Source organism: Solea senegalensis, linkage group LG20 (genome assembly GCF_019176455.1).
Source record: "Solea senegalensis isolate Sse05_10M linkage group LG20, IFAPA_SoseM_1, whole genome shotgun sequence".
NCBI classification, from domain to species: Eukaryota; Metazoa; Chordata; class Actinopteri; order Pleuronectiformes; family Soleidae; genus Solea; species Solea senegalensis.
The window spans coordinates 4315528-4339974 of record NC_058039.1 but is presented as its reverse complement, the minus strand read 5'-3'; the positions used below and the strand labels follow the sequence as shown (position 1 = coordinate 4339974).

At 39.3% G+C, this 24447-nt stretch overlaps 1 protein-coding gene across 1 annotated transcript; it reads left to right on the top strand.

The window, feature by feature from the left end:
• Positions 1-13562: 13562 nt before the first annotated feature.
• Positions 13563-24119, top strand: LOC122786024 (transcriptional repressor scratch 1-like). Its single transcript, XM_044052017.1, has 2 exons — positions 13563-14761; positions 20051-24119. The coding sequence occupies exons 1-2, from the start codon at positions 14635-14637 to the stop codon at positions 20824-20826; spliced, it is 903 nt and encodes a 300-aa protein (XP_043907952.1). The 5' UTR covers positions 13563-14634; the 3' UTR covers positions 20827-24119.
• Positions 24120-24447: the final 328 nt, after the last annotated feature.

The following is a 24447-nucleotide window of genomic DNA, read 5'->3' as shown; positions in this document are numbered from 1 at the left end:
AAAAGTCATAGTATAGTATGTCGTCCGAAATCACCTAAAAAAGACATAGTATAGTATGTCATCCAAAATCGGTCAAACATTTCATAGTAAAGCATGTCTTCCAAAATTGGTCAAAAATGTCATAGTATAGTATGTCGTCCAAAATTTAACAAAAATGTCATAGTATAGTATGTCGTCCAAAATTTAACAAAATTTCATAGTTTAGTATGTCGTATAAAATCACTCAAAACAGTCATACTATAGTATGTCGTCCAAAACCCCCAAAAAATCTCCTCCAAAGTTTAGTTTAGTTTAGTATGTCGTCCAAAAATGTGACAAATATGTCATGATATAGCATGTCTTTCAAAATACGACAAAAATGTCATAGTTTAGTATGTCACCCAAAATCTGACAAAAATATCATAGTTTAGTAAGTAATTTTTGCCAATTGTTGGACGACATACTAAACTATGACATTTTGGTTACATTTTGGATGACATACTAAACACACTCAAAAAATCCAATCTCAATTACAGTACTGCGAGCAAATGTAACCTTCCACCTCTGTTGTAGATACAATAATAAAAACTACGTCTTTTGACATAAACCATTATCTCTCCTCAAACTTCAAGTTGTGAACCAACACTGATTTTTTTCGCCACAATGATTTGTCATAGCTTTGGCAGGCACACACACACAATGTGTTGCTCTGCTGTTAGACATGTCAGATCAGAAACGGCTCGAGTCTGGAGGGCACAGGCAAATTATTTTTCTCTTGTTTATTTGGTCTTCAGACACTGTCTGCCTCACCGTGAATTCAAGATGTGCCGGTGCTTCAAACTGTAAAAGGCCAGCTGTGTGTAACTCTTCATCTTGCACCTCATTGTGTTTCTGGTTCATCCAATCAATCCTGTTTCTGTAGCGCCATCAGTGAAGCACTAACTGTGGCTGTAGAAGTAGTAATTTAACAAAGGTGTGTAGAGTGGGATAAATTAGAAAACAGTAACAGTGAAGTACATGAAGAGTTTGCCTTTTCCATTATACAGGCAATGGCTTTATATCTGTTGAGTTTCCAGTGCTACCAACAATAAAAAGTACAAGGTGATCAGTGACTTTAAATGCATATATAGTAAAAAATAATAGATAACATTATAAGTACTGCTACACACATATATATGTATATATATACATGTATATATGTATATATATATATATATATATATATATATATATATACATATATATGTGTGTGTGTAGCAGTACTTATAATGTTATCTAGGTCACTCTGCAGGAGTAGAAGTTATTTCTATTATTTTTAAACTACAAGTGATACCAGCACAAATGTGATGATATCTGAAAAGCAAAACTCATTACTGCTGCCTGATTTGGTTCAAGCATATCCCAGGTTTGTTTAACATTCTTCACAGCAACACCTCGGTGTTATGTGTGTAAAGTTTCGTGAACCATCTCTGAGCAGAAACCTGAGTAAATATGCGCCTCTTTCCCTACATCTGCAATTCATCACTTTTCGCCCTGTATATGATGGTAGGATTCCCACCCCACCTTCAAGTGTCCCAATTCAGGAGAGTGATGAACTTTTTTTTTTATTATTATTAGAGCGTAGTGAGGGATGAAGATAGAACTCTTGGTCAACACAATATTATACACTCACTTTCCACTTTATTACTGTAGGTACACAGGACACCTTATAAAGTGTTGTTTCCTGCTGTATTCTCTGCTCAGGTTTGACATGTTGTGTATGCAGAAATGATTTTCCGTTGGTTGTAATTAGTGTTTTGAGTTACTTTCTAACTATTCTCCTCTGGCTTCTGTCAATCCAATCCCACTTTACAACATAGTTGACCAGAGTGCTGTACACAGACGTGACAAATAAAACTGTAAAAAACAATAAAAGACAGTAAAACAATACAAAAAAATAGTGACAGTGACTCCAAGCCTTTGACTACTTCCGCTCCATTTAGCCCATGTTGAGAATCGCAAACAAAAAACTACGGCGCAAAGAACAAATCAGGGAGCGCAAAGAACAAGTGTATATTCAAACAATGAAATACAATGTTTTTGAATGATTAAATCGATATTTTATTTGCTTCTAAAAAGTGTTCAAATTCCATATGTGATCGGCTATTTTGCTATTTGCAGCATGTGAACATGTGTTGGTAAAAAAGTGCAGGTATATATTAAATGTGTTTAAAGAAGAATCCCAAGTCATTTCTACTATAGGAAACGATCCATACTCAGCTGCATTATAACAACCGCTCTGTCTCTGAGAAACATAGAAATAATACTACGACCAAAACTCCAAGGCGGATGAAACTCAAAGCAGAGCCGAGGCAGGCGTGTGCCCTGCGCACTGTTTCATTAGGGAACGCCACAACTGCAAACACACTTTTGCTTCGCACAAACACAACAACAGCTTAACAAGATAGCACGGGAGGTTTAACAAGCAGGTTACTTTCTCGCCTTTGGGGGCTGATAAAAATGTTTGTTTCCATGGCAACAAAGCATTGTTATTTTACAATCCACTCCTAACTGTCACCCCTTCAACTTTTTTTTTTCCATCTCCCGTTTCTCTGTTTCCTCCATTGCAGCATCCTTTCTTTACGTTTTTTTTTTTTATCCCTCAGTGTTTATCCTTTTATCTTGACCTGCATCTCTGTCTCTCTCTTTCATCTCTCCATCCTCATCCTCTCCCTCTTCTTTCCTGTTGCAGCATATTCCTGGTGGAACAATTTTTCCTCTACCAATCTCTCTTCCTTCATTATAAAGCTAAGAGGATTTGGTGTGTGTGTGTGTGTGTGTGTGTGTGTACATTTTGTCCCTAGACCCAATTAACCCCCTGAAATCTCTTCACTCTGCTGAGTTGTTGCACAAAATGAGAGACAATTTAAATGACTTGCCTCGCGTGTGACATTGGTAATGTTTGCAAACGGAGACTAAATTGTCCGCCATCACAGACTGAGCTGTCGTTTCCTCGCGTCACAGTCGCCATGTTGACACGGCTGTGACCTGAGCCGAAATAGATCCACACGAGGCTTCAAATCACGTGTGAGTTGCTTCGCAGACATCGCAGTCGGATAACAAGAACATCCCTGCCAGTCAAAACCACCTTTGCTTTTGTTGTTACCGCTCTAATTTGGATTTTCATACTTCTCTCCTTCTTTATTGGGAGCGGTGACATCAGCTTCACCTGACTAACTCTGCGAGGCGCCGACTTTGAAGATGGTTTAATTGACACAGCAGTGGGCAGGGTAAATGGATCACCGGTGCTCCTGTGGAATACATTCACTCCAATTAGAAAACAAGCAAAAAAATATAATAGAAATTGTAAATAATATTTAAATGCATGCACTTAACCAGATGAGCTCCTGTTGGTAATTTGACAGGAAATGAGTTTTAAATCTCAGTAGAGCAAGAAATTTGAATCAATACAGAGACGTTGGTTTAATTTAAATTGAAATCATTTGTAATGTTTACGTGCATATGATTACTTTTGCTTGCATATCTTCAAATGGAAGACGTCTATAGTTTCTCAGCGAATGCTGAATGTCTTGTGTAATCACTTTTGGAAGACACTTATTTTATAGATCAATTAATGATTTGAGTTGACTTTAACATATAATTATTTCATTATTCCACCATATTAACCTTCACAACCTGCAGATCATTTATTTACTATTAACTATTTTCCTATAAGCTGTTACGATACAATTAAATTATTTTCAGTTTTCAAATTGTTTTTTTAAGGCCTAATTGTTCGAGAATAAAGTTGTAATATTTTGAGAATAAAGTCGTAATATTATGAGAATAAAGTCGTAATTGTGAGAGAATAAAATCGTAATATTTTGAAAATAAAGTTGTAATATTGTGAGAATAAAATCATAATATTATGAGAATAAAGTCGATATATTGAGAGAATAAAGTCGTAAAATTTTGAGAGTAAAGTTGTAATATTGTGAGAATAAAGTCGGAATATTGTGAGAATAAAATCGTAATATTATGAGAATAAAGTCGATATATTGAGAGAATAAAGTCGTAACATTTTGAGAGTAAAGTCGTAATATTGTGAAGAAAGAATCCCACAAACTTGCAGAAAATCATGTCTTTTGTGGACTGGAGGAGGAAATGGCGGGTGGTGGTCGACTGCCGGTTATTGCTGGTTACATCTGTGTTCTGTTGCTATTTGATAAAAATAATACATTAGATAATGATAAAAAGAATCTCATAATATTAAACTTTATTTTCAAAATATGACTTTTTTTCAACTTAGTTTGGCCCTAATACTCGTAGTAGTTTTTGGATTTCCTTTTGATAAAAAACTGTAGTGTCTTTTTTATTTGTCTTATTTTTAGGTAGTGGCCAACAATTGTATCCAACATCCATTACTCAGAAAGATGTGTGTGCAATTGCATGTATGTGCATTACAAAAAAAGCATCAGGTACACTTGAAAAAGCGCTTTAAGCTTTATTTCTTGACAAATACTGTCACTTGCACAACTTTTATTTGAATAAGAATACCCATCTTGAGCTTTTACTACTACTCTGTTCTTCTGTTATGACAATGTTTCAGTTTACATCACTATGTAACAGTGTCTTTTCCTACATACGCGTGTTATTTTATACGCACTCGTCTCGTCTCAAGGGCGACATCAGCTGTAACCCAGTCTCCAAAAAATATGTCAAGGAAAAACAAGAGTGTGTCTAAAAACTTAAACAGTTTACCGGTGTGACCTGACAGTACAGAACTGCCAGAGAGGAAACAGTAAACACACTTCTTATCATTTTATTGCACGTCTGCACACAAGCACATCAGCATGCATGTGCATGCTTACACACGCACACACGCACGCACGCACACACACACACACGCACACATACGCTCTGCATTAAAGCGTTAAAGGTGTCTAGGGGCTATTGAAGGTATCAGGTGTGAGCCAGCTGTGAACGCAGACTGGTTAATAAGCTGTCTGTGTTTGAATTAATGACTCATAAACCCGTCTGTCTATCTGTCTATCCGCCTATCTATCTGTCTACGGCAGACATGGGGGCTGATTGCCAGCGTAACTTTCCTCCACATGGGCTAGGAAATTGGGCCTTTGCTTATAATGTATCGGGAGACACCAGGAATACACCGTGTATCATTGCATTCTTGCAAATTCAGTTTCCAGTAAAGTGATAAAATGAAACTGTTGAGAACCATGACACACAGAATCCAATAAAGCTAATTATCCTAGATACCACGAGGACTTAAATCATTTAAATGTGAGCAGATTGTTCAAAATGAATCCGTACAACTGTTGGAAAACTTTCATACAGTTTAAAGTGATCTAATTTGCTCCTGTTCATTCTTTACTCCTGACAGAAGGGTTAGATTTGCCCTAATTTTGTTGCCAAGTTTTAAAACCTTGGAAGGTTGTAGCGGTGGTATTACATTGTCAAGGATCTTATAGAGTAAAAGCCACATATGGCTTTTCCCTCATGATCAGGTTTCATGTCAAGAGGCTCATCATTCCATAAGCAGATATTCTGCAGGGTTGCCCTCATTGCAACTTGTTTAAGTTGTTTAACTGTTTAAATCATCACTAAACACGGCACAGCCTTCTGTCCTTCGAGTAAAGACCACAGAGAGAGCACAACAAGCTTTGTCAAACAGAGCTGGAGATTCATTGTGACTAATGTGTTAATATCAGTCCTGGCAGAATGATAACACAGGCATTTTTCTTGGATATGGATGGTAGTGTTGTTTCATTGTCATGTACAGATAAGGCAAAATTGCAAAACCATTGGTTCAGATTGAACTGCAGTTTTATGGCATTTTTAAAGCGATATCATTGAGTGACCCTTTAAATGATGAGTTGGGAGTCCAAAGAGTTCAAATAGCATATACTTTCACGTGTTATTATTCTTAAATTTACAAAAGAAATTGTTACATTGAAAACATTGTCAAAAAAGTTCACACAATGTTGAGCAATGATTCTCACCATATGTGTCAGTATGGCTGTGTTTAGATCCCGTGTTGCAACCGTTCCATACTGCACTGCATTCATTTCATGTTGAAGTAGTAAAAGGCAAAAGTAACATTGTGCTAGTAAAGTGAGGTCGCTACAAGCCATAGTCTGTATTTAAAAAGTTGACTTTTGTCAGTCCAGGACAACGGTGAATGACAGTTAGTGCCTGGTTGCATTTATTTATTTATTTTTATTTATTTACCATTACTGGTTGCCACTACAAACAGGGTGCAGTTTGACTAAAAACACACAAAAAAGCACCCACAAAAATCTTCGGAAAGTGAATTGTGGTCATTCAGCAGTTTTACAAGAGAACCACTTCTGCCCCTGCCTGCTCGTGTGTGACTGCTGTATACACACAAACACTCCCTCAGTCAGGTCTGATAGTTTTGCTTGACAGAGCTCATTTTCAAGTTTGCGGTATAAAAATAACGTCAAATCGTTTCTGTTCACAAAGACCAACCAGAGGCAGAATAATATCATCAATCTTTCACTTCAGCTTTCAATTTGTGCATCTATTAGAAGTCTAATCAGGTCTAAATATCCGTCAGCAATCATAGAATCATTGATGTCCTCCTGTCCCCAAATAGGTCAGAGGTCAGGGTCAAATACAAAAGCATCAATTGAGACTTGATCCAGAAAACCACACCCAGATCATTCATTCACATTCAAACATCAAACTCTGCCTCCTTCTTCCCTTCATATCAGTTTACCAGTCAAAAGAAATCATGTCCAAATGTTGACATTTTGTCCCGTCTTTGTCTTTGAGTGTCTCTCTCTCTGTGTCCTGCTGGTAAAACAAATATGACATAAAATGATTCTCGGGGTGCAGTATTTGTCTTAAAGGGTATCAGGTGCTTTGTGCGGCGCCGGCCTAATGAGCCACATGCGACCAGTTAGAAAGGACCCATCTGATCGGCCCATTCGCCTCATTACCACCCAATACATATTAATGTCCAGGGTCACGTCGTATACATACAACATACATATTCATAGCACACATGCGGGGTCATATATGTATCCTGATGACACAGGCATGATGGGTTTACTGGCCGTACTCTTCATCTTTTATACTCTGATTTGTTTTATTATGTCCAGCTGTTTGCTGGTCTTCTCGCTCCACGGATGAAAAACAGGCACCAAAACACTTTTTACTGCATTACTAATCTTGTGTGTAAGTGAATTACTTTCCCGTACTTTCAACCAATACAGAGTTGGGATTAGATTGTTAAAAGTCGATTGTATGTACATTTCTTAGATCAGCTTTGCTCACATGTTTGCAAAGCAAATCCATCAAATGTATAGTAAAAAAAAAAAGATGATCAAAGAAATATTGACTATTAACTCTCGAATTCCAACTGCATATCAGGTGAAAATACACAGGACAGTACATAGTTGATCATCTATACAGTTATTTAATCATCTTTACTCATAAATATGTACAACTGTACATTAAAACTGAAACAGAAGGTCAAGTAAAAATGAAAAATTACCTAAAATGAATGAAAATAGCAATTATTTTACAATCACCTAAATGTATAAATTGCTGTTTTCATTCTCTTATGGCGTTGTTGCACCATACAGTTCTAGCACAGTTCTAACTCGGCATGGCTCGACTCTACTTGTTTTTTTTGTCTTTTTTTAGTAGCTGCTCTGGTGAGGTTCCATGGGAACTGGGCCGATACTAAAATTTGTCAGAGAGTGTCGCGCAGGAAGTCGTCCGACAAAAGAATCAAAGCGAACAATGCCAAACTGTAGTTCAGTTAAAAAAGACTCCAACATTTCTGATAAAAATTGTTCATCTCAGGAAAAATCACAGGAAATTTGCTAAATGTGGTATTTAGTGACAGCACTGCTGAAAGCAGGCGATCATGAGCTGATTCACAACCCGTTCAGCCGTATTTCACTTCAGTGACGGCGTCTGTGCTCTCGTCATGCAGGAAGTTCTGAACTGATCTTTTGAATGAACTGATTCTAAATTATGGAAAACCACAACATACACCTTTCGCCAATAAATGTTACAAATCCTCCACTTTAAATACAAACTGCTTTTACTCAGCGATTGTTCTTCTAAATGTCTCTTTAACTTATACAATCTACTAGCGTGATGTATTGTAAGTCAATACCCACTGCTGTTATCCACAGAAGAGAGAAAAGAAAAGCCGTGCTGCAGGATTTCAGAGTCTTTTGTGTGTCCTGTGTAGTTCCTATATACATACAATAAATCATAAAAAAAGGGGATAATGGTGTTTGGATTTGGACAGTGTTGCCTCTAAGGATTTCATGGTGCTGCACTTGGTTGTACACGCAAAACAAAAATAGGTGTGTGAAGAGGGAGAGAGAGGAAGAGAGAGAGCACAACTTTATTTTCAGCCCATGCTGCACAAATTGTGTGTGAGTGTCAAATAATCTGTTTTGAAAAGAGAACAGCAGCAGGTGCCTGCAGTTCTTCTCTCAGAGAGGAATGAGGTGTTCAGACACCGTCAGGCAAATTAACACGTACTTTGCTTTAAGCTCATATTGAGGCCTGTGGTATGAGCTTATTTTAGCACCACATGGTCTTTTTGGGTCTGACTGAGTCAAAAAGACTTAGACAGAGGAGACTACTGTTCGGATGAATCTTTTTGGGATGTGTCTCTGATTTGTTTCTCTGTCTTACTGCATGGACTTTGGATTGTACGAAACGTCATTGAACAGCTGGCTTTGGCGTCTTGTCTTCATAGTTCAGCTCCACTATTAGAAAGCTTTCTTTGACAGTGATTTGAATTTTAACGTTGCAAAGACAGGTTTTTGTCAGCGAAGGCCTTTTTAACTCGTCACGCGCCTTAATTAGTTCAAGACTTGTCTATTGCAAAGCACTCTATGTTGGCGTCGCTCAGTCTTCTCTGAGTCGCCTTCTACTAGTGCAAAATGTGGCCGCTCGCCTTTTAACAAACGCAACTAGACAAGAGGAGAGCACATCACTCCGATCCTCTTTTTCTCCCCACTGGCTACCAGAGTGTTTTAGAATTGATTTTAAACGTTTAATGTTTGTTTTTAAAGCACTTAATGACCTTGCCCCAGCGTATTTAACTGAAATTTTAACTGTTTGTGAGCACCACGGCAGAGCTTTGTGGTCGTCCAGGTTACGATATAAACACTGGGGTGACATGCTTGTTATCGCTGACCAGGGCCTCTTTAAATAGAAACTCGGCTTAAATGGTTTTTAATACCCAGTAGTGTGGCGACACTTCTTATGCTTTTGTATTTCTATTCTGTGTTTTTGATGGTCTGGTTTAAGTTTATGTGTGTGTTCTTAACGCTGTATTGTTGATAATGCACTCACATTATGATGTCACTATACTTAAACCTTCTTATGACCTTCATGATAATCAGGCCATCTGGATTTGTTTTGATTTTATGGCTGTAGAATTGTCACTGTAGCAGTTATTCAACCGTTTAGGAATTACGGTACTGAGAAGCTGACGTCACAAACGTGTGACGCGCTAGTGAATCTTGTCAGTGATTGGACGGTCGTTCCACAGAAGTCCTGAGGTTCTACCGTAATGGCACGTATATGGGCTCAAAGCTCTATTTCTCTGCTTTCCAGCATCCAGCCATCCGTCTTCTACCGCTTTATCCTCCAATCTCAGCTCAGACATAGGACGAAAGGCGCGGACACACCCTGACCAGATTGCCAGTCCATAGTTTTTGATATCACAAACTGTCTATGAGTTACGGTAATGAGAAGTATGCACAAATCCTGTCGGCGACGGATGCTAACAGAAGAGTGAAATGTTGTTAGATGTTAGATTTACTGCAGTAGCTTCCACGTGAAATTGTCAAACCTGTGCCAAATTCTATTTCTACCTTTCACATATACGGAAATTACAGTATATGATAACTACGGTGATGTGTATAAGAATAAAAAATTAATTTCTTTAGTTTTAGTTTTTTAGTTTTTTTGTCTCCATTTACAGGACAAAAACAAACTAAAGTCACAGTCAAACGTAAAGACCTTCATCAAAGCGGTGTCACACTTGCTGTTTCCCTTCATGTTTAAATCTCATATGACCTTCCATTTGTTCCCTATCAGTATTTAGTGCCTTTATATTCCTCCGTTTTGCTCCCTGTCTTTCACCCCCTTCTGTTTCCTCTCCTCCTCCTCCTCCTCCTCTGTATCTCTCTCTGTCACTTTTTGTTTACAAACCCTTTCATCTGGATATTGCTTTATATGTAAAACCCTTCTATTTGACTGGAGTTTTATTTAAAACCCTGTCATTTAAATGGCTCCTTAAAAGACAGAGGAAATGAAAAGTCAACAACGACCCTTCAATTGTGTTTTCTTGAACAAACGGACACAAACACACATGCTCTCACACACCGCCTGCCTGTCTTCATGCGTTCGGCTCTATTATTATGCTAATGAGTCTCCACATGTCCCCACAACCTCAGCACGCACACACATTTCGCTGAGCTCAGCAGTATAGCTGCACTCAAAGGCTTGAAGGAGGAAAAAAATAATGAGGAGTGGGCAATTTTGCAATCATAGAAATAGTTATGATAGAACTGGTGTTACCTGGTGTGTCATTGATCGGCACAGAAAGACAGTCAATGAGAGAATCACACTCAAAACCCCCACTGACAGAATATCCTTCAATACTCTTCCTCTATTTGTGTCTGGCTCTGCAGCCAAAAAGAAAAGAAAACTGAACGTTCAATGTCACGACATGAGATGAGAATTTTAATTTCAATCTCCAAAAGATAATCATCTATTGATCACAACTCAGTACACGTTGTGATTTTACGTATAAATTATATATTTAAGTAGCAATTCCGACCAATGGAAGTAGCTGTTTCAATAAAAGTCTATAGGAAAATGAGCATCTACCTCTCACTTGATTTATAACACCAGTAAATGTTTTCCTGAGGAATGAAGGGTCTCAATCACTAGTTTCAGGTCTTCCTTAACAGAGCACGATGTACATTACACTCCAATGTAACTGACATCTGATATTGTTCAGTATGGGTGATGGGTTACAGATGAATACAGATAAATACAGGTGAATACAGGTGAATACAGGTGAATACAGGTGAATACAGGTGAATACAGGTGAATTTGTGGTTGCAAAAACTGACCTCCGTGTTTTTAAATGTAATGTAAAGAAAAACACTGCAGACACCATGGTCAAAATAACAACAGTAATAAGAAGATTAAAATTAGAAAATGAGCCAACACCACCAGCTTGCTTTGCTTTGGTTTCAATGTCTTTTGCTTTTCACAAACCCGTTTCATTGAAGCAATCCCGAAAAACAAAAACAAAAATACTTTTCACATCCACAGTATTTCAAGAGACATGTGCGCGTGACAGGATTCAAACAGCAAACAAAAGATTCCGTGTCATTTTAAGTAGTTGAGTGTCTTTACATCTGCACTCCTCTCCTCCTCCACGACTTCTCTTAGAATGTCGCAAATAAATTCTTCAGTATAAGCAAGACGCAGGATTCTTTCTTTGCTATTAAAGCAATTTCGCCATGTGTCATTTTGGGACACTCATTTTGAGGATGAGAACGCAAAATTGGGTGTGTTTATTGTGGGTTTCATCACTCAAAACAAGGCAAAGCCCTGTACGACAAGGTTCAGACACTTAATCTTCCCCTGTAGCTACAGTCCAGCTGAGTGTGAACAGGAAACCCCCTCAAAACACTGCACCTACACATGAATAAGGCAGAAATGGTAAGTGACAACCAACAAGACAGAGGGACGGATGAGTTTAAAAGCAATACTCTGTTGTGCATTCCGCTAACATGCATATATGATTTAAAACACACACACACAGTCATACTAAAACATTTATCAATTAACTATAAAAAACAGATTAACTCCGAGAACCTCCCTGAATACATCTTACATAAACGGACACGTCACTGAATTACATCACATCCCATCATAATGCATTTGTAATTCCGGGGGTGGGGCTTTGTGTGTGTTGGTGTGTGTGTGTTGTCTGGAGGGGAAATTCTGTTTGCATAAGTAAACAATACAACAATGCATAATCAGTGTGCACCATGTGTTTCCCCCCCCGACACACATCGAACACATCAGTAAAATCTGCTGTGCAACGATGAAGCTCTGACTTTGTCTCCTTCCGCTTTGAGAGTGCGTTCAGTTTAAACACCTGCAGCTTTGTAACATTGACTTCACTCACTGACTAATGCTCAGTGTGTGTGTGTGTGTGTGTGTTCACATACAGATAATCTGATTGGCTCTTGGAAATCACTGATTTGCATAAAGGGAATCCAGTAGCAGTGTAAAAGGAATGACCTGCCTTTAGTACCACAAGAAGTTGGTTTTGTTGTTGGTTTGATGGTTGTCAGTGCCTCTGAAATGCTATGATCATTAGGTGGGAGGGTGGGGATTTTCCCCCTTTCTACAGCAACACTTAGAGCCAGTAGAGTGTCTTTGTTTTCTGCACTTATCTAACACCAGGCGACATGGTTTGTGTTGACCTTGGGTTTTATTATGAAGGTCAGTCACATCCAACATTGTGCTGGAGAATAGCAGCATGGTAAATGAAAGACACAGAATTAGTAAAATTTGTTTAGTTACATGTTTACTGCAGCCAACATGGATTAAACATATCTGAATAATGTTAGTTTTTGATCTCAGTCCGGTTAAGGTTTGGTATTAAATCACTGTTTTCAAACTTTTTATATGGGGAACCACATTTTAAAAATGAAACATGTGACCCCAATTTACAATATAACAAACAATACAATACAATACAATATGACAATATTGTATTGTCATATTGTAATATATCCTTTCTGACTGTGGCTTCTGTAACACCTAATAAGTAAGTCAGCCATTTCCGAGAAATACGGTACAAGATAGTCACAACTTAATTTTAAGCATATTTAGAAATATTTAGAAAAAATACAGAGAAAATAAATCAGCAAACAAGCCCACCTGATGGGTTATGCCAAATTGCACAATATAACACAGTTCATTAATAGTAATTATAATAAACTGTTTTTGTACAGCACCTTTCATACTAAGATTGCAGCTCTTTATAATAAAAGGGAAATACAACAATAAAACACAACACAGGGTGGAATGAAAAGGAAAAGTCAAAAACCCTGTTTTAACTGAAATAAAACAAAAGATGCTAATTAGTAAACAGAGGCTATTTATATATTCAGAATTATTTTAGTGTTTGGTTTTCATTTATCAGTGATAAATATGTGTTGTGATGAAGCACAAACATAACAAATCTCTCTTTCTTTCTTTCATTAATTTGACATATGCAACCACTGCATTTTAACCACATCCATCCTTTCTGTATGTCATTACAAATGGTCTTCGAGCCTCAGTTTGTGAAACCAAAACAACAGCCATATAAAAATGTGGCGCGAGCGTGCACTTAAAACAAACTAACTAAATCCCTCCCAGGCCATCACAACGAGCCGATGCTGGTCCCACAAGGCAAGATGCTCTTTTTTTTCCTGATGAATAAAATTAAGCACTTTCATCTCTCTCTCTCTCTCTCTCTCTCTCTCTCCCTGGTATAAAACCGCAACAGCTGATCTCGCGCATCAGAGAGAGCTGCAGCTCCGCACGCGCTGAGGAGAGGTAAACAGAGAGAGAGAGAGGAGAAGAGTGTAAGAGAGAGTTTTCACGAGCTGCTCTGGTCTTCCAACTGCATCTTTGTCTGTCTTTGTGAACATTTTTCGAGCAATACTTCTGAAGGACTATGACGACACATGCGCTGAGTTTGTTTTCTAAAAAGGAGCTGAAGTCGTTTCCTTGACTGGGATGTTGTGTTATTTGAACCTCTCTAACCTTACTTTGTCCTTGCTGCAACTGTAGCAGGTTAACAGTGTCTCTCTGCTTGTTTTTTGAAGACGTCCGAGCTTTTTTTGTCCACAGAAAATCACAGCGTGAGTTCACTCACCTGCATGGGAATTTCCACCGGCGTGTGTTTCCCCTCCGATCTGAATCGAATCTGAACTGACTGAGACCGTTTTGTATCTGACTTTTTCTCCGGTGCTGAACGGAATTGGAGGTTGCCACGCGGGGGAAAGGGGAAGAGGCTCGCGCGACGAGGGGAGCTGTCCGGTGCTGAACCCACGGGACTGGACAGCGGCAGTAGAGCTGGGAGCTGTCCACTGCTGAAAACCAACGCTTTGACTCAAGGACACAAAATAACATCGTTTGTCTTCTTTTTTTTTTGCAAAGCGGAATAAAAGAAAGAAACAAGGACAAATATTATATTTTACTGGATTTCCCACCAACAGTCTTGCTGGGACAATAGCCATACAGAAACATACAGATTAATTCCCCTTCTAGACTCCACAAGTCTTCCAGCAATGAGATATCAGATTATTTTTCAACACAGCATCCAGCAATCACACACACAATCATAGCCTGTTTAAAAAAAAAAAGCCAACTGAATTTGAATGAGTTATGGTTAGAAGAACACACGTGGTCGTTTGATCTTGAAAAGCCATGTCTCCTCAGCACTTCCAAGGCTTCCCACTTAGATAAAATCAAGTTTTTAATACAAAGTTCAAAGTGAGTTTAGAGAAGAAGGAAAAAAGAAAGTGTGTGTTTGTTTTGTATGAGTATAGGAGCAACTACCGTCCCATCATGCCTCGGTCATTCTTGGTGAAGAAAGTCAAACTGGACGATTTTTCGGCTGCGGAGCTGGAAAGCTCGTACAGTCACAGCCACAGAAGAGGGGAGCTCAGTCTGCGATTCCATCATCACGATAAAGGTGGGTCTCCCTTGCACCTACACACACACACACACACATACACACACAATGTCTGCTTTACATCACCACCATTCAAGGCCTTTTTTCATACTCATATTTAACGCATTAGTCATGACTGTTTCAGTAGGAGGAGGGAGAAGGGAATTACAGGGTCAAACTCCAGTCACCAGGAAAAATACACTGACTTGAGTGAGTTGTGGAATCATTTTTAGTCAGTTGTCAGTTGCAAATACAGTGAAGAATCATAGATCAGACACTTTAACAGCATCGGTCTCTTTTTTATAACACTGAGAAAGTTATACAATATGATGAATATGTGACGTATACAACAGTAGATTGAGCTTTTCTGCAGCCAGGTCAGATGATTATACAAAGCAAATGTATCTGAACAACACAAACATAGACTTTATCATGTGTGTTAAGTTCAGTAGCATAAATGACCAACTTATAAAACAGCAAATAAAACTGAAATGTACTCTCAATTTGATTGTAACTTTTAAGATGTGTGTACTCCTATGCGCTCGTAACCTCCTGAAATGAGTTATTCATGTGGAATAAAAGAAACAAACAAGGACACAAAAATAATATTTCCCACCAACAGCGTCACTAGGACCAATTATGAATTTGCCACATGAATAAAAAAAAGTTTCTCTTCCACTGTCCTGATATTTAAAGGATGAAAGCATGAAGCCACTTAATGAGCAACAGAAACTCAGAGATCTAAGACCATGACTCAGTAATTGCAACAATGCTTGATATTAATGTTATTGATAAATTATGCCGCAAGCAAACGAGTTTACAGAATATATTCATGCAATTTTGTTTAGCTGTTGGACAATATTGCACCAGTACATGTTCCCACGCTTTGTACAGTCGCTGATAAACAGGCAAAATACAAGAGAGTCGGGAAGAATAGATATTTTTGGATTTTACATTTGGATTTCAAGCATCGATAAAACTCTCGCCTCGACCAAAGATTTTCTCACAATTAACTCACAAGGCTGTTTTATTTTTGTTGTTGTGGTGTAAATACTGCAGAAGCAGCAGAAACAGAAACTTTGAGGGTTCAGCAGGGGTGAGGAGCTTAATAAAGACAGCTTATGCCGCTCCTTGTCAGGAGGATGTATGATGTGTATCTGTGTGCCGGCACGTGAACCAACATGTTGTCTGTCCTCCAGTGGCCTCGAAACACTGAAGAACAAAGAGTCACAAGAAAAATGGTGGCTGTCAGTGAGCACAGTGAGACGCGTGTTACAGTGTTAGTGCAGCTTGGTGGTTTTCACTTTGCACCAAGGTCAAATGTGAGAGGGAGAAATCCCAGGTGCTCTGATGACTGACTGAACAGAGAAACATGCAGCAGCAGCAGCAAGCATGTAAAGACTGACACTGTTATCTCTTATTATAAATATAACAAGAGTTTGACTGAAGCAACGGCTGCTTGTTGCTCTCCCTCACACACACACACACACACACACACACAAAGGGTTCTGCAGCTATTCTTTTTAGGACACTGCGTTGCCTTCACAGAAACAAAGCGTTATTACAATTCCAATGTTAGCCCTAAACATGACCCGTTCCTCAGATATAAGGTTCTGCCTCATTAGGACCAGGTTTTACTTCTCTATGAGGACGAAGCGTCCTGACAAGGTCAGTGTTTATGCCAGAAAAGGTCCTCGAGAGGTAACAAATACAAGTACACACGCACACACATACACACACACTGCTCTGTTTCTGTCAACTCTGCACATTTCCCAGGCAGCTTGCACAGCCGACTGCACACCAGAACACACACACACACACACACACACACACAGAGTCAGTAACCTACAAGTGTCCAAGTCACACAAGTGCATGTCACTCGGTTTGGATCGCAGCTTTTTCTCTCTCTCTCATTGATTCTGTCTCTCTGTCCATCTGTAATCGTCTGTGTTTTCAAAGACACATCAAAGACGACCTGCAGAGGCTCTGGTCTGGCACAGTATTTAAATCATTAATAAGCATTTAGAGCGGCAATCAGCCGTAATGCTGCCGGCTACAGTGCTTTGAAACGAAAAAAAAAAAAAACCAGGGTTGACACAGCGAGACAGAGATGGAGACAGTTGGCGAGAGACAAAAACAAACACATGGAGACAGTGGCTGCGGAGACGCTGAGACGCGCAGCAGTTACAGTTCACAGCAGAGTCTCGTCAAAAGGAGATGCAAGAAAATGAGGCTCGTTTAATTGGCAGCGACCACACAAAGGAAAGAAAGAAAGCAGTGACATGAGTTTCTTTTACTTGCTGCCTTTCAGCCACATGTGTACAACTCAGTGAGGCTCTTAATTCAGTTTGTTTAATCCGTCCATCCATTCATCCATTCATCCTACTGCACTAACACCATAGAGGGAGGTAACTTTTACTGTTATTTTAACAAAAAAATAGTTAAACAGACCCTGAACTAGTGTTAAATTTGCCTCTTTTTGTGTTTCTTTAAAGCTAAAATAGAGCCATTTAATATTATTGTGGCTCTTTAATCACCAGTTCTTTTATAGCATTGGTCTGAGAAGGTCAGATGAGAACAGTAGAAAGGCGAGAGTGATTTGCAACAGTATAGATCATATAGTGAATATGTAGAGGACCATCTCTGAATGCACAACACGTTGACTCTTGAAGCAAAAGACCACAGGTGGTGCCACTTTATTAGACACTCCCTGCAACTAATAAAGTGGCTGTTGAATAAGGTGTGTGTGCAGCATCATAAGGACAGCATTACTGCACAATGTGCTGAGAAAACATCTTTAAAACAACAAACATGTAGGGAAGTAAAAAAAAAAAAAGTATAGTACTTAGTGGACAGCTGTTCAGTGTCAGTCGTGAGACCAGAGCTGTTCTGAGCTTACCTGGTTAAATATGGGTTCAGAATGAACACTTGTTCATCTTTCAAAATCTTACTTGTGCTCTATTGAACAAGACGCACACACACACACACACACACTAACATAGTAGTACCTTGAGTGCAACGATAGAATATTCATGATTCATGATTTTCTTTCACTCCACCTCTTTCAGTCTCCCTCTCTCTCTCTTGCCTCCCTCGTCTGTTTCTTTCTGTCTTTCTCTGTTGCTACAATATTAATTTAATTCAAAACATTAAATTATCCTGAGAGCTGTAAACAGCTCTGCCAAACCACCCAACCACAATCACTGTTGTTCAGTGTGAGATCACTCTCTTTGTGCTACATCTACTCCCTCCACATTTGTTCTCCTGACTCTATCTTTCTTTCTTTCTTTCTTTCCTTCTTCCTTCCTTCCTTCTTTTCTTTCCCATGTCTCACCTCACCACACCTCACCTTCCTCCATCTCGGTCTCTTGTTCTCATCACATTATCGACCATCTTCTGAGCTTTTCTCAGAACTGCATCATGAAATTATATTACCAGCAATAGTATCTCCTCTGCTGCCTGTGTCTAAATGCTCACAGAGTGCTAATTGAAATGGAGAGCTATTGATCGCCATGGATCCACAGGAGTCATGGCTGTGGGATATTAGCAACCAGTCTCTCCTTGTGTCTCTCTTCGACTCCAGCCTGTTGAGTTTGGAATCCAATAATACAAATAACGAAGCAGCCGACACTGAAACATGTACAGCGACTAATTAATGGAGTGCGAGCTGTGTGCGAAAATATGCAGATTGTTCAGAAGTTCGTGGCCCGCCGGGTAAATGTTTTGCACTGTCTGGCCCAAGCGTGAGACTCAGAGGTTGGATGTAATTGTGTCAATGTGCCCTTGAGCAAAGCACAGGACTCCAGCTGCTGTGAGAAATCCTCAGTGTACAACAGTTTGACAGCTTCGAGGTGTGACTGCAGTGTGCAGTTGTAGACTTGTCAGCGTAGGTGCTGCTGATGAGGAGAAAGTGTGCTCACTGAACCCCCTCCATGAAAAATAAAGATTTCCCACTCATGGGGGAAAGTGACTTCTTGCTGGCAAAGACATAAAAGCACTTTCTTACCACTATAAATACCACAACTCCTTCTTCTCTACACTCCCGGTGCCTCCAAAAATGGCTGTGCCTCACAAACAAGCCCTCACTATGAGGGATTTACCTTAAGAAACTAAATGCATATGTTACTGTTAAAGTTAGACTAAAAGCATAATGCACATGTTGTTAATGCAATCCTGCATGTTCCAATGGATATTTAGAAACCAGAGGCACCAAGCTGTAATCAGTAACATTGTCTGGAGACGATATCTGAAGCAGTGCTTTTAATAATAGATGAATAAAGATAAAGGATTCAGATTTGTGGCCTGTGTTTTCACAATTATAGCATGAGATTTGTAATTGTATTGGTAGCGATGCAAACTATGAGGACAGTTTGGTTAATGGTCTCGTGTTATTGAGAGTTGGGATGAACCCATTCAAAACTCCAACAGAAAAAGATATGATCGGTTAACCCAATATGACTGAGTCACTTAACACAGACAACATGCTGTAAAGACAGATGTCCACTCTGTCAGGTGACAACAACATGAGCTACAGAGCATGATGTTTTTGAATAGAGAGCGAGATGCTTGGGAGTATGCATCAGCACAAAGTTGTCCTAAAGAGGTTTGAGACTTTCAAGACTGATATCGATCGTGATATCGGCACCGTATCAGACGCAAAACAGGGGTCACTTCCCTGTGACACAACACGTTGGAAGAGACAAAGACTTGCAGAATCAACACAGTTTCCACAAAAAGTGAATCGTAAGCGTCATTGAGCCACCAACGTTGAGCTATCTTTAGCGGGGAACAATACGTCACAATACAGATCTTTGAATTCCATGACCTGAAAGATGCAATGCAATGCCCTCAAAAACCAAGAAAAAAGTAAAGTAATGCAGTGTAAATGTTTGGCGCTAGATTTTAAATTTAAAGGTCCATTATGTAAGAGTCGGTGACATTTAATGGCGAGAAAGTACATTATATACCAGGATGAAGCATTGTGTAAGGCCCTTACCTTAAGTACACATAAAGCCTTTTACTTTAGAGTCATTATTCACTTACAAAAACATGGGTACTGTATTCAATTTCTGCCAATAAACCCTTTTCAGTGTTACACACGGCACCTCAAGGTTGTTAATAAGTATAGAAAAAAGTTTTATACCTATAGGTTGTCCATAAGTATTGAAAACCAGTGGGTATAAAACTTTCTTTTCGTGTTTTAACACTTTTGTTGTGTCATGTTGAATTCCTCTATGGATTTCCAAACTAATCAGTTTCAATCCCCTCACTATGGCCTACAGTGATTAACCTTTCTTTCTGTTTCTTCAGGCTATGTCAGTGATTATCTGAGTCCAAATCCATACGATGATGTGGTGGGAAGCGACTCATCTGTTATCTCTAAAGTACCCTCCCCGAGCCACTCGTCAATCATCTATGACAGCATCAACGACACCTACACCGGTATCCATGGTGACATCCATGGTGATTCAGACCAGCCAGACAGCCCGCGGTCTGAAGTCTCATCATCAGCTGGTGGATACATCAACGGGGATGAAGCCGTAAGTGAGGGCTACGCCGTGGACGCATTTTTCATCATGGATGGAAGATCGAGGAGGAAAGCCGCGGCGAGTCCCAGAGGATCGGCGCAGAGGCACACCTGCAGCGAGTGTGGGAAAACCTACGCCACGTCCTCCAACCTGAGCCGACACAAGCAGACACACAGGAGCATAGACAGCAAGCTGGCCAAGAAGTGTCCTACATGTGGGAAAGTGTACGTCTCCATGCCCGCCATGGCCATGCACCTGCTGACCCACGACCTTAAGCACAAGTGCGACGTGTGTGGCAAAGCGTTCAGCCGGCCGTGGCTGCTGCAGGGCCACATGCGCTCGCACACAGGTGAGAAGCCGTTTGGATGTGCACACTGTGGGAAGGCGTTTGCTGACCGGTCAAACCTCCGCGCGCACATGCAGACGCACTCGGCCTTCAAACACTACAAGTGTAAACGGTGCGACAAGACGTTTGCCCTCAAGAGTTACCTGAACAAACACTACGAGTCGGCCTGCTTCAAGGGAGCCTTCTCCCCCCTGAGCTCACTGGGGGAATGATGGATTCAAAGGAAACAGCTGAGGTTATTTATTTAGATCAGACTCACACTCTGCTTTTTATGCTTTCCCCCCCGAAAGATGACAAGTCGGCCTGAGCACTACGAGGGAGGAGCGATTTCTGAAAAGGATCGTGATGCAAATGACAGAAATAGATTGAGAACACGTCTGTTTTTTATCAAGATCCTTCCATTTCCTCCTTTGTTACCTATTTCCTTATCTGGAGGGAAAAGATTCCAATGCCTGATTTAGACTGTCACCTGCTTCGATAGTTTACGTCCCCGTCCGAGGCTGTTCTGAGAATCTGTGAAGATAAATAAAGCACAGCACATCTAGCTCATCTTTTTTGAAGATACCTAGATCTATTTATGTCCATTTTCTACCCCTGCTTCCTTTTTAAACAACCCATCACAAAGAAACAACTCTGAAGCACAATTGCATCTTCCATCCCTCTGTCTTTCTGCGAGAGGCGTATCACTGGAGTTTAAAGTATTAATCACGTCTTTCATTTTCTTGCAAAGAGATTAAGTGAATTTATATTTTATGCTCTCTTTTTTTTAAAAAAACAAACAACTTAACATAAGCTCGGGATGCATCGGGGTATCCTGTGCTTTTTGTGAAACTGGACTGAACAAATGAGGGGATGAAGCATCAAAACACAGAAAGTAAATGGCATTTGCAAGTATTTAACTCTCCATTTACACAGTGACATACTTTACCCCTTGTATACTACACTGAAATGTGGAGACAACGTGGAAACAACGTGGAAACCTGCCATAATGTATTATATCATGGCCAAGTCCAACAGTGTAGTGGGATTTTTACTCTTATCTGGACACAACAAAATCATGTTTTTCTTTTCCCACAGGTTAATTTTGGCATTTGTGCTTTAAACAGTAAATAGTTAAAGTGTGAGTAGTGAAGGCAGACAAACTGGGCTTCCAGGAAATGATTATCCGATGGCTGAAAACAACCAGTGTTTTCCTCTTCCGTTTTTTAACTGTGTCAGTGTCACGTGAGGATCCAGACATTCAAAATGCTCTCCTCAAAAGGTCAAACCTTACTCAATTCTTGCAAAGTAATATTTCATTTGCTGCCAGAGGATCGCATACAGTAGTATTTAGCTTCGGGTGTCTATTTATTGCGTCATTTATTTATTTAATTATTTATTTTATGTTTTTGTATTCATTTGCACTTCCTTACGTTGTTGGTTTTCTTTGCATTTGTTACAAATATGCCAAAGCATTTGACACTTTCTATTTATCGAATCCATTTTTTTAAGTTAACTTTCGTTTGCCACTTTAATAATTACGAGAAATTAAACTGCATGCAAAAAATAAATAAAATAATAGCCTAATAATGGAATCTATGCCAATTTTAGGAATCTTTGGAATACTTTGCCAAACCTCTTAGACAACAGGCAAACCACGCAAATTTCTGTCTTGGGCAATATTTTATTGACATTGGAAAGAGCAATAATGCATGATATTTTTTTGGAAGACAGGAGTCATACAGTAACGGCTTGAAACAGCTCAATTTGTTCCAAGTACCACCACGCTTCTATGTAGTTATGAGAAATGAAATTTCAGGGAGTTAGTAAACCAAGTTAGTGTTAAATACAGAGGGTTGGGTGAAGCGCTCTGTGTTTACAAGAGATGTGACACTGTTGTGGGGTTTTTTTGAGGCCTTTGACCTTTGTGAATGATTTGGAGAGTTCTTTAAATACTTCCTCATCAAGCGACAACTCATTTTGAAGCTTGGAGAAGACCCACAATGATCAACTGAGACCAGTCACTCCTCAGGAAAATGTTTACTCACGTTATAAATCAAGTGAGAAGTCGAAGCTCATTTTCCCATTGACACAAACAGCAGAATCCCTCCTTGTCTCCCCGGAGTCAAACCCTTATCTGTATATTTTGACTTCCGCGCTGGCGTCCCGGGGGGGGGAAAACTGGACGACTTTGTCCATTTTTCATATACGGTCTATGATCCTAACATTGTTATCTTAGTGACATCTGTCCACGCTTCAGTAGTTGCCGTGGCTTCCAGGGATTCACACAGATGGCACATACTCTTGTAGATGGAGCGCTCTGGGTTGGGCTGGGACGGGTCTTTTTGTACATGGTTTATGCACTGCCTGCCTCGTATTATTATTCTAAAATATTGTAGAAAGTAGATGGTACTACTGTAGGCCTCTGGTGCTGAAACATGGATGAAAATTCAAACCCAGAGCCAGGATGAGTGAACATTTCTGCGCTCAAATGTTCCTGGTTTTATTTGTGGGACGATTGAAACGACCTTACAGCTGCTGTGGTTGGTGAGTGTGTGTGTCTCTGACTCTCAGCAGTCCTCTCAGAAGTGTCACGTTGCTTTAGAGTTTTTCATTTGAGACGAGGAAAACATTTCTTCCTCCTAGGTTGGTCAGAATCAGCCTTTTTTTTTTTTTTATTGTGGATCTCATCAGGGAATGAGTTTTTACACCTTGGCTTTGGATGAGACATTGATTTACAAACTCTTCACGAGGACTCCAGAGTCAAATACATTTACCTCCTCGCAAAGTTTCAGCCCTTTTTTCCCCCTTTCATCATATCTCGCTGTTTGTCAGATTGATGTTGTGATGTCCAGTGCAATTTGAAGGATTGTTGAGAGAGGAGAGACATTTGTTCAATATTTCAGCACCAGACTGCATTGACGAACACTTAGATTCTACTATGAACTACTGTAGCCTACTATAGCCACAAGCTAGTTTTACGTATTCTTATATAAAAGCACTTCCTCTTACAAAAAAAGTATATCTTGCAACTTTTTTTTTTTTTTCAAAGATAGTAGCACAATGAAAGAGTTAGATTCAGGTAGACGATGCCTCGTACATAGAAATAACCTTTTGCTCTTTTTCTACCGCGATAAATCGAAGGTTAAAACACCATCAAATCAACAAAGATGTTGATATTAACGCGTGGAAATATAGGTCAAAATGACACGCGGTGTAAAGTGACAACTTACTTACATAATGTGTCATTTTCTGATGTGCTTATATTTTTTTTTAGAGCGAATGAAAACTGTTGCAACAAGATGCTTTGTAAATAAGCACTGATGTGACTGTGGAGATCGATTATGTCGACAGATCTGTGTGAGTAACAATGATGATGATGATGATGATGATGAAAATGATTCATTCTTCTGGAGCTTCTTGCTTTGGTTTGAGTTCTTCCTCTGTGGATTTTTAAAACAATGTAAAGCACAAAGACAACACCGGGCATTTTGTTTCACTTCCTAAATAAAAACTAGTTTAAAGACGTCGTGTTGAGGTTTTTTTCCAGTTCACAACAAACCTAAAAATATATATGTATGTATATATATATATATATATATATATATATATATATATATATATATATATATATATATATATATATATATGTATATATATATATATATATATATATGTATGTATATATATATATATATATGTATATATAAGCGGTGATGAACAACAGTGTCAACTTTAATGTGAAATAAACAACCACTTGTCTTTTTCTTATTGTTATTAATGACTATAGCTTTCGCCAGTTTCATTTGCAAAGGAAACGATGGAATGATTTTTTGCGGGTGACTGGGGATTGT

Excerpts from the sequence above, each read along its gene's own strand:
- LOC122786024 (XM_044052017.1), top strand. The coding sequence starts at position 14,635 with ATGCCTCGGTCATTCTTGGTGAAGAAAGTCAAACTGGACGATTTTTCG. Across the intron at positions 14,762-20,050 it reads ATTCCATCATCACGATAAAG|GCTATGTCAGTGATTATCTG; the intron begins GTGGGTCTCCCT and ends CTGTTTCTTCAG.